Source organism: Hypomesus nipponensis, chromosome 12, assembly GCF_054491055.1.
Source record: "Hypomesus nipponensis isolate SF chromosome 12, ASM5449105v1, whole genome shotgun sequence".
NCBI classification, from domain to species: domain Eukaryota; kingdom Metazoa; phylum Chordata; class Actinopteri; order Osmeriformes; family Osmeridae; genus Hypomesus; species Hypomesus nipponensis.
The window spans coordinates 6,033,681-6,051,227 of NC_140372.1; the positions used below are offsets into that span (position 1 = coordinate 6,033,681).

General features: G+C 52.6%; 1 protein-coding gene across 5 annotated transcripts in view; it reads right to left on the reverse strand.

The window, feature by feature from the left end:
* spata17 (spermatogenesis associated 17) overlaps positions 1–17,547 on the reverse strand; it is a 49,778-nt gene that overhangs the window by 14,906 nt on the left and 17,325 nt on the right. For 2 of the 5 annotated variants that reach the window (XM_084668090.1, XM_084668089.1), the window contains exons 8-9: positions 17,309–17,457; positions 14,288–14,423 (exon numbers count right to left, since the gene is read on the reverse strand). In XM_084668090.1, coding sequence (XP_084524216.1) covers positions 14,288–14,423; positions 17,309–17,457 — 285 coding nt within the window. Of the gene's footprint in view, positions 1–144; positions 282–13,830; positions 14,038–14,287; positions 14,424–17,308; positions 17,458–17,547 lie in introns of those variants that run through there. The other 3 variants (XM_084668092.1, XM_084668091.1, XM_084668093.1) reach the window with 3 other exon arrangements.

Consider the following 17,547-nt stretch of genomic DNA (forward strand, 5'->3'; position numbering starts at 1 on the left):
TACAGCAATTAAGTGTTGTGATATTGAACATAAACATTAACAGACCGACAGCTGAATGTCCCCTTAGCAGTTTATGAATATTAATCATGTTTAATAATCTAATAGGTTACTATATATAATAAGACACAGAAGCAGAGGTGTCGGTGACGAGAATATCGATTTTTATTGTTGTGGAACGCTGATGTGATGTTGTCCTGGTTTCAAACTATCTTTCCAGCGTTGGAGTACGAGCGTCCAAACCTGTCGAAGACGTGACAGGTGGTGAACACTGTCTGGAATGGCTGAGGAGAGAGAGAGGGAGGGGGTGAGAGAGGGAGGTGGTGAGAGAGGCAGAGAGATGGTGAGAGAGGGAGGGGATGAGAGAGGCAGAGAGATGGTGAGAGAGGGAGGGGGTGAGAGAGGTAGAGAGATGATCAGAAAGGGAGGGGATGGGAGAGGTAGAGAGATGATAAGAGAGGGAGAGCAGGATACAGGTAGAGAGACAGGGAGAGTGATAGGGAGAGAGATAGAGAGAGGACAAGAGTGGGAGGGAGGGAAAGTAAGCGGGAGAAAGAGAGACGGAGAGAGAGAGACATGGGGAGAGAGAGATGGCAAGACAACAGTAAAGTCAAATCAGGTGTCCATTGTGAGTTGAGCAGTTGAAAGGCAGTGGATATAGCTGTCAAAAAGGAACATGCCTAGTGACATCAGCCAGCTACATACACACAGTCACCACACAACAGCCCCACAGTATGTTCTCTCAGTAAAGTGTGTGTGTGTACGTGTGTGTGTGTACGTGCGTGTGTCCCATTGTGAATGCTCTTTTCCAGAGTGATTCTGACAGCACTGTCATCACGCCCTGAAGCCCCCTCATACACAGAGCATGGACGCAGCAACCCTCAACCCCAACCCCCCCTCCAAGAAACCCCACACACAGCACAATAACCCCATCACAACCACACACACACACACACACACACACACACACTCTCTCCCCTCTCCCGTGTGTGGCGTGGCCTGGCTGTGAGACCACATGTCCGGGACCACAGCCGGTACACACAGCGTCACCTCTGCCGGTGGCGGAGCCCGGTGTGTGTGTGTGTGTGTCCGGGGCCTGTGTACCGGCTGCTGGAACTAACCGGGGCTCTTAATCACGGCTGTAACGGGCGCATTACCGGCAGCGGCAGCACGTTAATGATGAATGCCCGGGCCTCAGCTCACACCCTGACCTCCTTTTCTGCTGCGCTGCACAAAAGCTGCCTGGTATTTATAGCTGAGGCCTCAACGTAGCTGGCCTAGATGCTGGGAGGGGGGGGGGGGGTGTGTATAGGTAGGTGTGTGTGTTTGAGATTCTATGTGTGTGTTTCTATACAGTAGGGGTGCATGTGTGTGTGTGTGTGGTCGGGTTTGACCCCCCTGACCTGGTGTGCAGCCTGGCCTCCCACCCAGGTCTGTGATTACCCAGAGAGCCTTGCAACGTGACACCGGCCCCAACCCAGAACACAGCGGAGAGAACTGGAGCTGACGGGAGGACGAAGGGAGGGGGGAGGGAGCAAGGAAAAGAGGTGAGGAAAGAGTAGAGGGTTTATTATGGTTCATCTGGTTCGGAAAGAGTCTGAAAGGATGGAGGGAGGAACGCATGGAGAGAATGACACACAGAAAAAGAGTGAGAGAGAGCAGGAGGGAGATGGAGAGAGAGAGAGAGAGAGAGAGAGAGAGAGAGAGAGAGAGAGAGAGAGAGAGAGAGAGAGCGCAAGAGAGAAAGAGCGAGAGAGAAAGAGAGAGAAGAGAGAGCAGGAGGGAGAGGGAGAGAGCAGAAAGGGAGGTGGAGCAGGGTGTGTGGTTATATATTTATATATAGTAGTTAAGAGAGTGTAAAAAAAGCTGAAGTTGAGAAGGACAAACTAATGTCAGAGACTGGGGCGCCGCCACATCCTGCTCTCCGGCAACGCATGTGATCGCCCTGTCACTCACACTCCATCGCCATGACAATCATCGCCATGTCGACGCCTGGGGGCGGGGACAAGCCTGTCCTTGTAAACAGGCCCCTCCGCACACTGACACTAACGACTGGCAACACACACACACACACACACACAGAGAACCACACACGCATGCACGCTTACACTTGCACACACGCGCACACAGATACGCACACATGCACACCTACACACATATGCAATCCCCTACAGCTAAAAAGTGCATTTAGGGAGATTTTTGGGAGACTTTTTCAGTGAAAAAAATATTATAAAGGAAATTATGGAATGAATAAAGGAAAAGTATGTGTATGTTTGTCCTTCTAAAGCAGGATGATAACTTGGTGTGCAGGACTCCCAGCAGGTCCACAGGAGTGTGAGGAAGGAAGGTGTGTGTGTGTGTGTGTCTGTCTGCTTCTTCACATCCCCAGCCTCATTCACAGTGCTGTCTCAAACTACCCAAGTGACCATATTGGTGTCACTATGGTGTTGGTGTTTGCTGTGGCATGTGTGTGTGTGCATCTGTGTGTGAGAGACAGTATGTGTGTGTGTGTGTGTGTGTCCAGGGGGCCGGTGGGCAGGGACTTGTCACACTGAGAGAGAAAGCAGTGTGTTTGATGACAGAAGCTCCATGTGACAGCTCCCTTTGCACCCAGGCCCCCCCTGCCCCCCCCCGTGCCCCCCCTCCCTGTGCCCCCCTAGCCTCAGCCGCCCCTCCAATCCCGACCCCCGCAGTCCCCCCAACCAGAGCTGTGAAAGCTGGGTTGCAAAATTAGGAATGGTTCTCGGACGCCAACACAACACAGAGGGAGGGGTCAAAGTGTCACATCAATTAGTGGTGCTGAGGTTTCAGGAAGAGGCCAACCACTGCCACTTCAGTTTAGACTGTGGACATAGAGGAGGAGGAGGGTCTTCTCTGCACCACCCCTATCAGCTTCTCCTCCATCATCCTCCTCCTTTTCCTTCTCCACCTCCTCTTATCTGCTCCTCCTCCTCCTTTCTGTTGTGTCTGTCTCTATGTTTGCATCATCGTCGCACACAGAAGCTAGTCTGCAGCATTCAGACAGTCCTTCTGTGTGTCTGTACGAGGTCTAGGGGAGCCCTGTGGTTCGGGCTGGGAAACCCCGCGGGTGACCTCGGCGGTCCAGACCACTTTAACCAAACCTGTCCATTAACACAACCGCACATACTATTACCCCACGGGACCGGGGCACTAACCAAGCATTTACTCTCCCCCCCCCCTCCCCTCTCTTTCTTACTCCCACGTCCCCCAGCTCTCCCCTCCTCTCTCTCTTTCCTTGCCCGCCAATGTTACTCAATGAAAAAAGACAGGGGAAAAAATATGAGATTGATTTATTTGCCTCAGTGTTCTTTTAGGATGAAGTCGTTTTTTCCCCCTCACTTCCCCCCCCCCCCCTCCCTCCCTCTCTCTCTCTCTACACAAACTGAAACCAATTAGCGGGTGTAGCACTTGTAGGGGCTGGATGTAGGGCAGGGAGGAGTAATAAAAAAGTATTGACTTTTCGGTGACTGTGCGCAGCGTGAAAGGGGTGCCTCGGCCTTGTCCGACATGAAAAGAGCTCCATTAATTTCACTTATTTCACGAAGGGCCCTGTCAAGTCCTAATGTGTCCTGCACACTTTTAGCATTCAGACACACTGACACAGGCCCCCGGCCCCCAGCCCAAACGACTTTACATTATTTCAGCCACTCAGAGAGCTGAGAGCGAGAGAACGAGAAGATAGAGAGGGGGGAAAGAGAGAGAAAAAGTCATTTCTAATCCCCATGGTTGAGGCTGGAATAGAAACCTTTCATACGTGGCTAATTTTTCCTCTCCTTTTCCTACACTGTCTCTTTCTCTCTCTCTCCTGCTCTCAACACGGCTCCTTCCTCTCTCTGTCTCTCTTTCTCTCTCTCTCCTGCTCTCAACACGGCTCCTTCCTCTCTCTGTCTCTCTTTCTCCCTCTCTCCTGCTCTCAACACGGCTCCTTCCTCTCTCTGTCTCTCTTTCTCTCTCTCTCCTGCTCTCAACACGGCTCCTTCCTCTCTCTGTCTCTCTTTCTCTCTCTCTCCTGCTCTCAACACGGCTCCTTCCTCTCTCTGTCTCTCTTTCTCTCTCTCTCCTGCTCTCAACACGGCTCCTTCCTCTCTCTGTCTCTCTTTCTCTCTCTCTCCTGCTCTCAACACGGCTCCTTCCTCTCTCTGTCTCTCTTTCTCTCTCTCTCCTGCTCTCAACACGGCTCCTTCCTCTCTCTGTCTCTCTTTCTCTCTCTCTCCTGCTCTCAACACGGCTCCTTCCTCTCTCTGTCTCTCTTTCTCTCTCTCTCCTGCTCTCAACACGGCTCCTTCCTCTCTCTGTCTCTCTTTCTCTCTCTCTCCTGCTCTCAACACGGCTCCTTCCTCTCTCTGTCTCTCTTTCTCTCTCTCTCCTGCTCTCAACACGGCTCCTTCCTCTCTCTGTCTCTCTTTCTCTCTCTCTCCTGCTCTCAACACGGCTCCTTCCTCTCTCTGTCTCTCTTTCTCTCTCTCTCCTGCTCTCAACACGGCTCCTTCCTCTCTCTGTCTCTCTTTCTCTCTCTCTCCTGCTCTCAACACGGCTCCTTCCTCTCTCTGTCTCTCTTTCTCTCTCTCTTTCTAAACCAACTTTCTCTTCTCCCTCTTTCCCTCTCTCCCCCTCCCTCCCTATGCCCTCCTTTCTTCATTTCTCATCGGAGCTTTGTTCGGGTTTAAATTCAGTCCAAACGTAAGCTTGCGTAAACCGCTGCTCCAAAACAGCTTATGAAATGCCTTGCGAACTATTTGTTCTTTTTGAATTTGTCTCTCCATTTGAGTCACCCTGACGATGAGATCCTGAGTGAACAGAGAGGGGGATCCCAGATTGCTCGTCTGGAGAGACGCTCCCTCACGGGCGCTCTGGAGCCTGGCTGCTGATCTCTGCTCCGCCACACAGACAACAACACCACGACAGCACCAGAATGTTCCGTCCTTTCCTTCAGAGAGGAAAAGCGAGAGGAGTTGAACTAGACCTGGAGGCAGAACAGTTATGGAGCGCTCTCAGTTCCTGTAAAGAGGCAGGGCGGGATTCAGAAGTACAGGTCACAGCTTTTCTGTTGCTCTTCACACACTAGTCCAGTTTGGTCCTGCTTTCCTCCTAGACTGCAGCTAGGTGTGTCCAGCTTTAGATTAACAAAATGAGAAATAGTCCCCCCTCTGAAACAATCTGATCTGCGTTGTGGTTGGAGAGAGGGAGAGAGAGAGAGAGGAGAGACAGTAAGGGAGAGAAAGTGAGGGAAAGGGAGAGAAACAGACAGTAATTTCCCTGAAATCAAGGTTTTTCAGTGGTTGTATGTTTGTGAGTGTGTGTGTGTGTGTGTGTGTGTACTGTATGAGTATTTTGTGTGTGTGTCTAAGAATGTGTGTATGTGTGTGTGTGGTGCAGAAGGGGAGAGGGGCAGGGTGTGCGTGCGAGGGGCTATCTGCAGAAAGAAACTAATCAGTGTGTGTGAGATAAGAAAGCTGGCTTTACGGTCTATGGTAATCAGGTCTAACCCTGCCAGAGCAATGCATAATCACTCACACATATTCACATGATTGATGAAATATGCGTTTGTGAAATCCGAGCTGCTTTTGCTATCATCCTGTTTTCTTTCTTTCTCTTCCTCTCTATCTCTCTTCTCTCCTCCTTTTTGCAGTGGGCAGGGGGGATGCGGGGCGGACGACAGCAGCGCCACTCACAAACAGGAAATTACACGCACAGCGAGGGGCCTTCCCTTAAAAAACGCATGCTTGTTTGTCTTTCAGTCTGAAGTATACGCAATGCATCCAAAACAGTGCTCTGGAGAGGAGGGCGAAGAAAGAAAGTAGGAATCAAAGTAGAAAAGAGCAGAGAGAGGAAAATAATAATTAATTGTACCCCAGCCCCCTTAGAAATGTGATCTGGATGAAAAGGTGGCTATGCTTGGGGCAGAGAGAGAGGGGGGTTAGATGGATGGATTTCAGAGAGAGAAAAACAAAGAGATATAGATACAGACAGAAAGACACAGAGAGACTGAGAGAGGGGGAAGACACACAGAAAGGTAGAGAACATAAGAGAAAGGGTGAGACAGAGACAGAGAGAGACAGATAGAGAGCCTCTATCACTGTCACTGCACACCGTTAACGAGGAGACAGATATAGAATACTAAACCACACACACACACACACAGGCCAAACTTCCAGAAACAACACAACCATCTCCATCTTCGCAAGCCAAGCCCACTCCTGATTCCGGGAATCTGAGGTCCTCGTGTTTAAAGTGTGAAAGAAAGAAGGACGGTAAGAAGAAAGGTAGGAAGGAAGGAAGTTAGGAATAGGGGAAGGCATGTAGGAAAGAAGGAAGTTAGGAAGAAAGAAAAAGTATGTAGGAGAGAAGGGAGGTAGGAATATAGAAAGGAAGGTAGTATGGTTGGTAGAAAGGGAGTTAGAAAAGAAGGTAGGTTAAAAGGAAAATAGGGAGATAGGAAGGGAAGACATCTACAGGGAGACAGGTGGCTGAGTGGTTAGGGAATCGGGCCGGTAATCAGATGGTTGCTGGATCGATTCCTGGCTCGCCTAATGACGGTGTGTCCTTGGGCAAGGCACTTCACCCTACTTGCCTCAGGGGAATGTCCCTGTACTTACTATAAGTCACTCTGGATAAGAGCGTCTGCTAAATGACTAAATGTAAATGTCTACTGATAGGAAATAAAATACTATGTGATAACATAAGATAAAAGAGTGTAAGGATGTATTGAGACAGGGCCTTTGATGAGGCTAAGTTTAGAGACTGAAAGTGAGAGGGTAGGATGTTTCCCAGAGTATTGAGACAGGGCCCTGTGCGAGGCAGGGCCCCTCCCCCTGCAGCATTAAGGACACAGCCGCAGGGTGTTAGTGGCGTAATGAGAAACAGAGAGGGGCTTTTGTCAGGGCGCCGCCACACCTAGATTAAATATGCACAATTCCCATGCAAAACAGAGCAGGAGCTTCCATCTAATCCCCTGACTGGGCCTGTTTCAGCCAGGGTTAGATCCCTCATTCGTCAACACGGCCATCTTGGCATAACACATGAAGGCCATTTGCAGGTTTAAGTGTTTGTGATTGCTTTCTCCCCCCTACTCCCTGCACCCCCCCCCCCTCCTTCCCTTCCCCCTTCCAAACACCACCAACACCCCCACCCCCCTCCACCACACCCCCCTCCACCCCTAGTCCGCAGACTCAGGCGATCTCATTCCACACTCCCCATCTGGAGACTACCGAATATAGGATCATAAAGATAGACACAATAGTAGAAAATATGTTTTAAAAAAAATACATAAATTACCTGGATAATCAAGTCTGTTCTGAGAATACTGTTTTCTCCTTGACTGTTTACGTTTGTGTGTGTGTGTGTGTGTCGTGCATTCGTTTGTCTATGCCTGTCTTTGTCCATCTTCTCCACAGAATCTTCCATGTCCACAACAAACAAACTTCATATGCACCCCTCCATCCCCACCCCACTCCAACATCCACATCTTTGAGCTGACGAGCCCCAGCAGCCCTCCCCATCCACAGGCTGTCATGACCCTCACAGCTAGCTGGGCTGCAGGTTTCCCTGGGTGTAAAACGCATGTCACGCGTGGCGGGGCGGGCGGAGAGACAGGCGAGGAGGGCTCGCTCCAGTGGAGCAAGGTCTCTCTGCTCCTACAGACATGGGGTCTGGCAGAGTCAATTAAAGAGCACATATTCTTAACTCGGCACACCTCTGATTTCCATGCGGGGTGAGGATGATCCTCACATCCGGATGAACTTCAAACCCAGACAGAAAGCCCATGGAGACCCCCACTCTCTGGCACTCCCCTCACATGACCTGCCTTCATGCTGTTTTCCCCTTCAGCTGCTCCGTATGACTGTATCCAGAGCAGACTATGTAGGATGCTGTATGTTGACCGGTGTGTTTAGAATACTATGAGATTGGACTCACCCCGTGCACCATGACAAAAAAACGCTATCTGTTGTAACAGAGCAGAGGAGCCCATATTTCTTTTTCACCTCCCGACCCATTTCACCCTCAAAACCCCCAACCCAACCCACCTCCCCTCCCCCTTAACCCACCTCCCCTCACCCCCTTAACCCACCTCCCCTCGCGCCCTAACCCCCTAACCCACCTCCCCTCACCCCCTAACCCACCTCCCCTCCCCCCTTAACCCACCTCCCCTCACCCCCTTAACCCACCTCCCCTAACCCCACCTCCCCTCACCCCCTAACCCACCTCCCCTCCCCCCTTAACCCACCTCCCCTCACCCCCTAACCCACCTCCCCTCCCCCCTTAACCCACCTCCCCTCACCCCCTTAACCCACCTCCCCTCGCGCCCTAACCCCCTAACCCACCTCCCCTCACCCCCTAACCCACCTCCCCTCCCCCCTTAACCCACCTCCCCTCACCCCCTTAACCCACCTCCCCTAACCCCACCTCCCCTCACCCCCTAACCCACCTCCCCTCCCCCCTTAACCCACCTCCCCTCACCCCCTAACCCACCTCCCCTCACCCCCTAACCCACCTCCCCTCCCCCCTTAACCCACCTCCCCTCACCCCCTTAACCCACCTCCCCTAACCCCTTAACCCACCTCCCCTCACCCCCTAACCCACCTCCCCTCCCCCCTTAACCCACCTCCCCTCACCCCCTAACCCACCTCCCCTCCCCCCCCTAACCCACCTCCCCTCACCCCTTAACCCACCTCCCCTAACCCCCTAACCCACCTCCCCTCCCCCCTTAACCCACCTCCCCTCACCCCCTAACCCACCTCCCCTCCCCCCCCTAACCCACCTCCCCTCACCCCTTAACCCACCTCCCCTCCCCCCCTAACCCACCTCCCCTCCCCCCCCTAACCCACCTCCCCTCACCCCCTAACCCCACCTCCCCTCACCCCCTAACCCACCTCCCCTCCCCCCTTAACCCACCTCCCCTCACCCCCTAACCCACCTCCCCTCCCCCCTTAACCCACCTCCCCTCACCCCCTTAACCCACCTCCCCTCGCGCCCTAACCCCCTAACCCACCTCCCCTCACCCCCTAACCCACCTCCCCTCCCCCCTTAACCCACCTCCCCTCACCCCCTTAACCCACCTCCCCTAACCCCACCTCCCCTCACCCCCTAACCCACCTCCCCTCCCTCCTTAACCCACCTCCCCTCACCCCCTAACCCACCTCCCCTCACCCCCTAACCCACCTCCCCTCCCCCCTAACCCACCTCCCCTCACCCCCTTAACCCACCTCCCCTAACCCCTTAACCCACCTCCCCTCACCCCCTAACCCACCTCCCCTCCCCCCTTAACCCACCTCCCCTCACCCCCTAACCCACCTCCCCTCCCCCCCCTAACCCACCTCCCCTCACCCCTTAACCCACCTCCCCTAACCCCCTAACCCACCTCCCCTCCCCCCTTAACCCACCTCCCCTCACCCCCTAACCCACCTCCCCTCCCCCCCCTAACCCACCTCCCCTCACCCCTTAACCCACCTCCCCTCCCCCCCTAACCCACCTCCCCTCCCCCCCCCTAACCCACCTCCCCTCACCCCCTAACCCACCTCCCCTCGCACCCTAACCCACCTCCCCTCGCACCCTAACCCACCTCCCCTCGCACCCTAACCCACCTCCCCTCACCCCCTAACCCACCTCCCCTCGCCCCCTAACCCACCTCCCCTCGGCCCCTCCTCAATCCTCTAAAACACCAAGCGTGGATAATACCTTCCCCTCCTCTGCTGGTGGTAGTGTCTGCAGCCTGGCTGGCCAGAGGATGGCCTGCTGGGTTAAGTTGCTGTCTGGGGGAAGGTGGCAGCATGTCAGGACGATGCTTTATGAGTGGAGAGATGAAGGGGCCGCTCCGTTTCACACAGCAGTAAAAGGCTTATGGAGAATTAGCCTCCCGTGTCTGCTGGTCACTAATGCAGTAGGGAGGGAAGGGGGGGGGGGGAACTTTACCCAGATACTCACTATTATGCACGCAAAACTAAGACACACACACATTCAAATACACTCCACCTGATGGCACACATGCAAACACACGCACAGAAACGCACACCAGTTCCAAGCACACACACACACACACACACACACACCCTCATTGCTCATTCCACCTACACAGCACACTTCCACCTTCTTCTTCTGTGCCTCTCTTCCCTGTCCAGGGTGTGTGGCCTACTTTATTCTATGTATTAATTGCTCGTAATGAATATCATTCGCATTTAAGCACAGCTCGTACATCAGGCGGATCATTTTGATGCATGATGCAGATGATAATTAACAAGATAAGGCTGGTGCCATCTCCAGCTCAAACATTATTCTACCCCTCCTCCACCCCTCCATCCTTCTCTCCACCCGTAGCCTCCAGCCACAGTCATGATAATAATAAAGAAGACACCGCTGCAGACGAGTTGCTGGGGGGCAGAGAAGAGAGTGTGTGTGTGTGTGTGTGTGTGTGTGTGTGAGTTTGAGAGAGACGGTGTGTGTGTGGGTTTGAGAGAAAGGTGTGTGTGAGTTTGAAAGAGAAGTGTGTGTGTTTCAGAGAGAGAGAGAAAGAAAGAGAGAGAGAGTGCGTGCGTGCGTGATGGAGAGGCTTGTGAGTGTGCGAGCGAGGTGTGTATGCGTGAGCGCACAACTAAGATAGTGAGGGACAGGGTGTGGGTATAGACGAGGGTTGAGGGGTTGGAGGAGATGCAGGGCTATAGAAAAAGCAATTACCGCGGCTACGTTAGAGCCTGCGCGCGTGTTCCTGGGTGGCGCTAGGCGACGCGGCGTGCCGTGCGGCAGGCAGAACTGTCCAGCTAGCAGCGGAGACAGGCTTCCTTTCAGCTGGCTGATGGATGACAGCCTAACGCGAGCGGACAGACAGGCTCTGCGGCCAGACGTTGCCCACTGCATGCACTTCATTAGCCAGCGTAATTAGCCTTGCGACGCCATCAGCCAGCACTGGCGGTGATAAGAGCGCTAGCTAGTATGCTAACAGGGCTGGGAGCTAGCATTGTGGCCAGGGGCTGAGACAAGAGACGCTGGCTATGGTGCGGGGGCAGGTGGCTAAGGAAGCAGAGAGATCAGGCAGAGGTCTGGGGGAGGAGGCTCTGTGCTGGAGAGGGGAATTATGGGATGGGTGCTAGGGCTGTGGGGAAGGGCTTTGGGCTGAACTGGGGCTAGGCTGGGGTGAGGAATGGGAAGGAGGGAGGAGCTGGAGACAGGCTCTGGGTTGGGCTGGGGCTAGGATGGGGTGAGGGGGCTACAGTGTGTGAGAGGCTGTGCTGGAGGGCTATGGCGCTGGGCCGGGCTGGATTGTAGGGCTATGGGGATGGGCTGGGGTGAGTTTTGTGTGAGGATGTGGTGTAGAGCTTGGGGCAGGGGCTGGGGCTGGTGGTGTGCCGGAGCAGGAAGGGGCTTGGGCAAGGGCACCGGTGTGTAACCCAGGTCATGCAGCTCTGGGTGGGTAAGGCAGGCCTGGATTAGGGGCAGGAGAGAGGAAGGGACAGGAGTGAGCGTGGTAGGGTCAAGGAGTTCCATGGGGGGAGGGGGGCTGCAGAGGGGGTTTGGGTGGGGGTACGGGGGTTTGAGCTGTCCACTCAGGTCGTGTTGTGATTCTGATAGGACGGCTCTGCTAGCAGCCATGGACACTGACGACAGCTAACACACTCATTACCAGAGAGAGAGAGAGGGAGACCGAGAGACACAGAGGGCCAGTGAGGCCCCTGATTGCCCCCTTGTCCCCACGTATCTCGTCACCATGACAGCGGCCTGACGTTGTGGCGGGGCAGAGGACCTTCATCAGCGCTGACAGCTAATAATCCTCATCCTCATCTTGGTCTTCATCTTCAGGCCCAGCAGCCTCACCGCTGGGGGGTGGGTGGGTGGGTGGGGGGGGTTGCTGTCATTACCAAGCACCAATCAACACACAGGGGCTCATGGAGATGGGCTACTGGTGGCATCACTGGCACACACACAGAGCTGCACGCACACACAGCTAGCACACACACACAAACACACACACACGCAGAGGTACAGCACACAGGAAGGTGCATGCGCACACAGCAACAACACACACTCCCACACACAAACACACACAGAGCTGCCGTACACACTCAGAGCTACACACACAGCAGAGAGTAACCACACATACACAGCAAGCAAACACACACACACACACATGGGCCTGCCACACACACTATGCAGACGACCAGCACAAGCTGAATGTTAACTCTGATCTGAATGGTGTGAGGTATCATAAAGAGTCTCCATTTGGCCCAACAACTTTAAATACATAGTTCCTTAAATGTAATAGTTTGAGAGTGTGTTTGCGGAATTTTGTATCTTTGATAACTAAGACAGATGATGTGTCTGAATGTTTTGTAATTGTGTGTGTGCGAGACAATGCTGTCTACTTGTGTGTGCGTGTGTGTGTGCGTGTGTGTGTGTATGTGTGAGCAATGAGCATGTCCAGACTTTATCTCCAGTGTTTAGATAAATCACCAGGTTACCTCAGGGTCATCTGAGGGAAATAACACAGCCATTGTACACACATATACACGCGCACGCATGCACACACACACATACACACACGCATGGGTTCAGAGGAAGAAAGATTGGAAGAAACTAAGGAAGAGAGAACATGAGAGAGAGCAAGAGAGACAAAAAAGAAAAGAAAGGAATAAAGAAAAAAAAAGGGATATCATTTAATCAGAAATTCACTTGAAAATCACCATATCCATCATTATCTTCTCTTGAGTCAATGGGAGAGGAGTGCAGGGCGATGGAGATTCATTAGACAGCCAGGTGTATGTGTGCAAACGTGTGTGTCTGTGTGTGTGAGTTTGAGCCGGTGTGTCTATGCGCGTAGCCTCTCTGGAGTGGCTCTCATTGTTAGGCGGGAGAGGTAGGCAAAACGCAGGACATCCATCACATGGCGGAGGAATGACACAGGATTACTAGTTCGACAGTGTAATAAGCACCATCTCATTTCCTCTTAAGAATCAATTTACGTTTCAAAGCCCAGGATCATCATCAGGGGAAAAAGCTTTCCCGCTGAGAAATTAAGGAGTTTTTTTTTTTTTATAGTTCGGATGATGTAAAACTAGCGGCAGACAGCGGTAACAGCTGCAGGATTCTGATTAAACAGGTAGAGAGGTGCTTGATTCGGTTCTCTGGGTAAAACATGGGCCATTTCCCCTCAGACGACGGCTATGAGACGACAGCGTTGGGAAAGGGGAGGCCCACAGAGAACATGGCACCACGGCGGAGACAAACAGCAATGTTTTCTCATTGAGCGTCTGCATATGCAGAGGTCGCACAGTGGAGCGCAATCAGAGGGCCGGGGACAACAACAAGACCCTGGTGCTGCCCCTGCTAACAACACAGGGAGACCCTGTACACAAACACAGCCTTATTTATCTCCTTCCTGGGGAGGTGCCATTCCCTCGTTCCCTCCCTCTCCTCTGCCCGTCTCCCCCAGTTTCCAGGCACTGGCTGCAGAGTAGTGTGTGTGTGTGTGTGTGTGATTGTGTGTGTGTGAGTGTCCGTATGTGTGTGTGTGTGTGCAAGGGGCAGTGGCTGCTGGGAACAGAGCTAATAAAGAACTCTGATCCATGAAAGGCCTTGAGCAAAGACACACTCAATTACCTAATGCCTGGGCCGAGGGGCTGGGGGGCCGAGGGGCTGGGGGGCCGGGGGGCTGGGGGGAGACAGACTTCCACAGCCCCCCTCATTTACGTATGCCTGGGTGGGTGTGTGGGTAGATGGTTATACATACGGGGGACTTCAGGCGAATGGGTGTGTGTGATTGTGTGTGAATATGTGTGTGTCTGTGTGTCTGTGTGTGTGTGTGTGTGTGCATACGGGTGTGAAAGAGAGCAGGGATTTATTAAACTGCTGTCAGTTTTGACAAATTTGTATAGCTGAAGTTGGGAGGTTACACTGGCAGTTGGTGGCTCTCGTAGGTGGGAGAGGTCCGACTGTTGGTTTTTCCAGAGGGAAGACTTGTGCGTGCGGGTGCTGTGACACACGCTTTCTGTAGCACGTGTCTCTTAGCCAGGAGACGAATGTTCTGCTGACTGACTTGATGAGGACAGCCGGGGGGGGGGGGGGGGGGGGGCGAGGGGGGGGGGGGGGCAGGGATTCAGTGCAGCATCAAATTGCGCATAGCTTAATGTAAGAATAACACAGATAATGTGGAGGGAAGGAGGGGTGAGAGCAGGGGGGTTGAGGACATACCAAAACCATACTACAGGCAACCGGTATGTGCGTTGATGTGTGTGTGTGTAGGTGTGTGTCTGTGAAGGTGTGTGTGTGTGTGGTATATGTGCACCTTTTTCCCATGGAGCTGCTCTGGTCTCTCCTCTCTGAAGTGTTTGGTTCCGTAGGCCAGGGGCAGGAAACAGGAAGTGCTGTGGACCGTACGCTCGTACTTCCTGTCCTTCCAGGCCTTGGAGAAGGGCTGGAACCTGCCGGAGTACCAAGTTAGAGAGTTAATAGTCTGGTAGTTAGTGAGCAGTTAGGAGTTAATAGTCTATTAGTTAGTGAGGAGTTAGTATTAATAGCCTGGTAGTTAGTGGGGAGTTAGAGGGAGTTAATAGTCTGGTAGTTAGTGACCATTGCCAGCTTAATTACATTCAGGTTGATTCTCTAACTGACACTCTTGACACGGCCTGGGGGAAGATGAACCCTTACAATCATCACAGCTAAGTATGTGAGGTGTGTGTGTGTGTGTTGGGTCTGGCCAATGCTCCTTAGGGTCTTAGTCTGTCTCACACAAAAACATAAACACACAAACAAACAATAAAAACCTCTTCTGTAAACAACACAAACAATGTTTGTGTGTGCTCGTGCGTGTGTATGCGTGTGTGTGCTCGTGTGTGTATCCTCTTCTTCTAGACTAGTGTCTGACACAACAAACTGCTTAGTGTGTGTCAGATGCACAGTAAATGTAGCAAAGCCCAACAGACCAAATAAAACATGTCATAAAAAAGAACAAAATAATGATAATAAAACATGGAACAATGAAAAAAGAGAAATAAAGCCAATCCAATCCAGAGAATGGATAAACACACATACAAACATACACACAGACAGACAGACACACACACACACACAGACATTAAGAGTGGGGCGTAGACCCTTTTGAAAAATGGACCTGTATGGAACCACCCCCACCGCTCCACACACACCTCCACACCCCCACACACCCCCTCCACACACACCCACACACCCCCTCCACACACACACACACACCGGCACAGACGCTGGTAAGCCACCAGAGACCCTGGTCTCTCCTACAAGACAGATTACACAGCAGTCCCAGCTAATGTGCTCAGGGGAGGGACATCAGTGGTGTGATATTAATGTGGCCCCCATGTCCCAGCCTACACAGGGCCGGGCGCGGCTAGCCGGCTGTTACACTCACCGCTCTCATTGCCTCCCGATTGCATTTTAATAGGCTAGTTTTTATTCATTCAGGGCCATTAAGGAAAGTTTGACTCCTCACCGGGGATCTTCTGGCTGGGGCCTGAGCTACTCGCGCCTGGCTACAAAACACACACACCCACACCCACAGGCGTGTGAGCAGACAAAGAAACACACAGAAATAACCACACAGAAACACATTTACACACAGGAGGGCGCACACACAGAAACAACCACCCACACCGAAAAACCTCCACACACCTACCCCCCAAAAAAGAAAGGGGTTGGGGAAGAGAAAAAAAAAGGGAGAAAAAAAAAGAGAGAGAGAGAGAAAGGCTGAAAGTGGAGGAGAGGTGAGGGCAGAGAGGAGCGCGGGGAGGTAGTTAAGCTGAGCTCTCTCCAGTGGGCTGTGTGTGTGACCACGTAACGGGTGTTGTTTCAGTGAACTGAGACAGATTGGCTGTGGGCTCCATATGGCTCTCTCTGTCTGACATGCAGAGCAGCCAGCCATTGTTGTGTCAGGTCAGGCAGTCGACTACTAGTGTGTGAGTGTGTGTGGGGGCTTGGGACTTTGACGGGCTGCTCCATTCACTGTATAGAGTTTCATGTCTGTGTTACTTCCTGGCTGAACACTACCCCGTTCAGTCAACTGTTGGGGTGCGTTTGATTTAGTTTATCCAGCCCAATAAACCCAAAGGGAGAAGCAACCAAAGCCAGATCAAATGCACAGTTTTCCTGGTTGATGTTAGAGTTTACCTGTAATGTAGGCCTAAGCTGAAGCCACACACACACACACACACACACACACACACACACACACACACACACACACACACACATGCAGTGCCCATACACACACACCCACACATTATCTCCCTCTTGAGTAATCCTCCAAATATTATCATCATCAAAACCCTCCAACTCAGTGGAGGGCCAGGCTCCTCATTACAGAGAAATTAAACTGGAGAGAGGAGGAGGAGGAGAGGGAGGAGGAGAGGGAGGAGGAGAGGGAGGAGGAGGAGAGGGAGGAGACGGAGGAGGAGAGGGAGGAGGAGAGGGAGGAGGAGAGGGAGGAGGAGGAGAGGGAGGAGGAGAGGGAGGAGGAGGAGAGGGAGGAGAAGAGGGAGGAGGAGGAGAGGGAGGAGGAGAGGGAGGAGAAAAACGAGTGCCACATTTCAGTGGTCCTTTGAAACATTTGCAGCGGAAATGAGTGTCTGTGCTGGATCAAACAAAGGGGGGTTAATGGTGGTTCTCCATGCCCCCAAGCACACACACAGATAGACACGCACACACACAAATGCAGACATACACATCTTCAGACACACACACACACAAGGCACACACACAGATGCCACACAAACACATCCACACACAGACAATAATACGATTTGAGCCGGTAAGTTGGTAAGTAGCGCTGGTGTTTGAGTGTGTGGTAATGGGGTTAGCTGTGAGTGTTTCAAGTGAATGAGGAGACCAGGCCGATTAGCACCAGAACCACACTGTGCTCCTAATTAAAACTAACGCAGGGTTTTAAATAAACACCCAGATTGGTGGAGCTGCTGAACATCAGTCAGAAGTGGTGTTAACCTAATCCCCTGTTATATGGCGATTATGCTCTGCTTTAGAGAAGATGTTTTCAGTGTTTTGATGCAGTAATGAGTCTGTGAGACTCATTGAGGAAGTTTGTGTGTGTGTGTGTGTGTCTAAGAGAGAGAGAGAACTGAAGAAAAAGAAAGAGGAAGGGAGAGAGAGAAGAGAGCGTGCGCGGCTAAAGCTGAGCTCTAGAATGGAGACTGGAACTTCAACACCAACCGACACCACCAACTGCACCACAGCTGATCACATGACCAGGTCTGCACAGGTGTGTTTGTGCTGGTCTTGTGTGTGTGTCTATGTGTGTGTGTGTGTGTGTGTGGTGTCCACTCACGGGCGCTCCACCAGGCGGTTCCTCCACTCCTCTCTGCGCAGCTCCTCCTGGGCGCGCTCCAGGTCGCGGGGCGAGGTTTGGGCACGCAGGGTCGGCTCTGAGACACACACACGCTGCTGCCACACCTCTGCTGGGTCACGGAACGGACCCTGGCACACACACACACACACACAGACACACACACACAGACAGACAGTTAGACACACACATACTGTGCGTCTCTGTAGTTTTATTTCCTC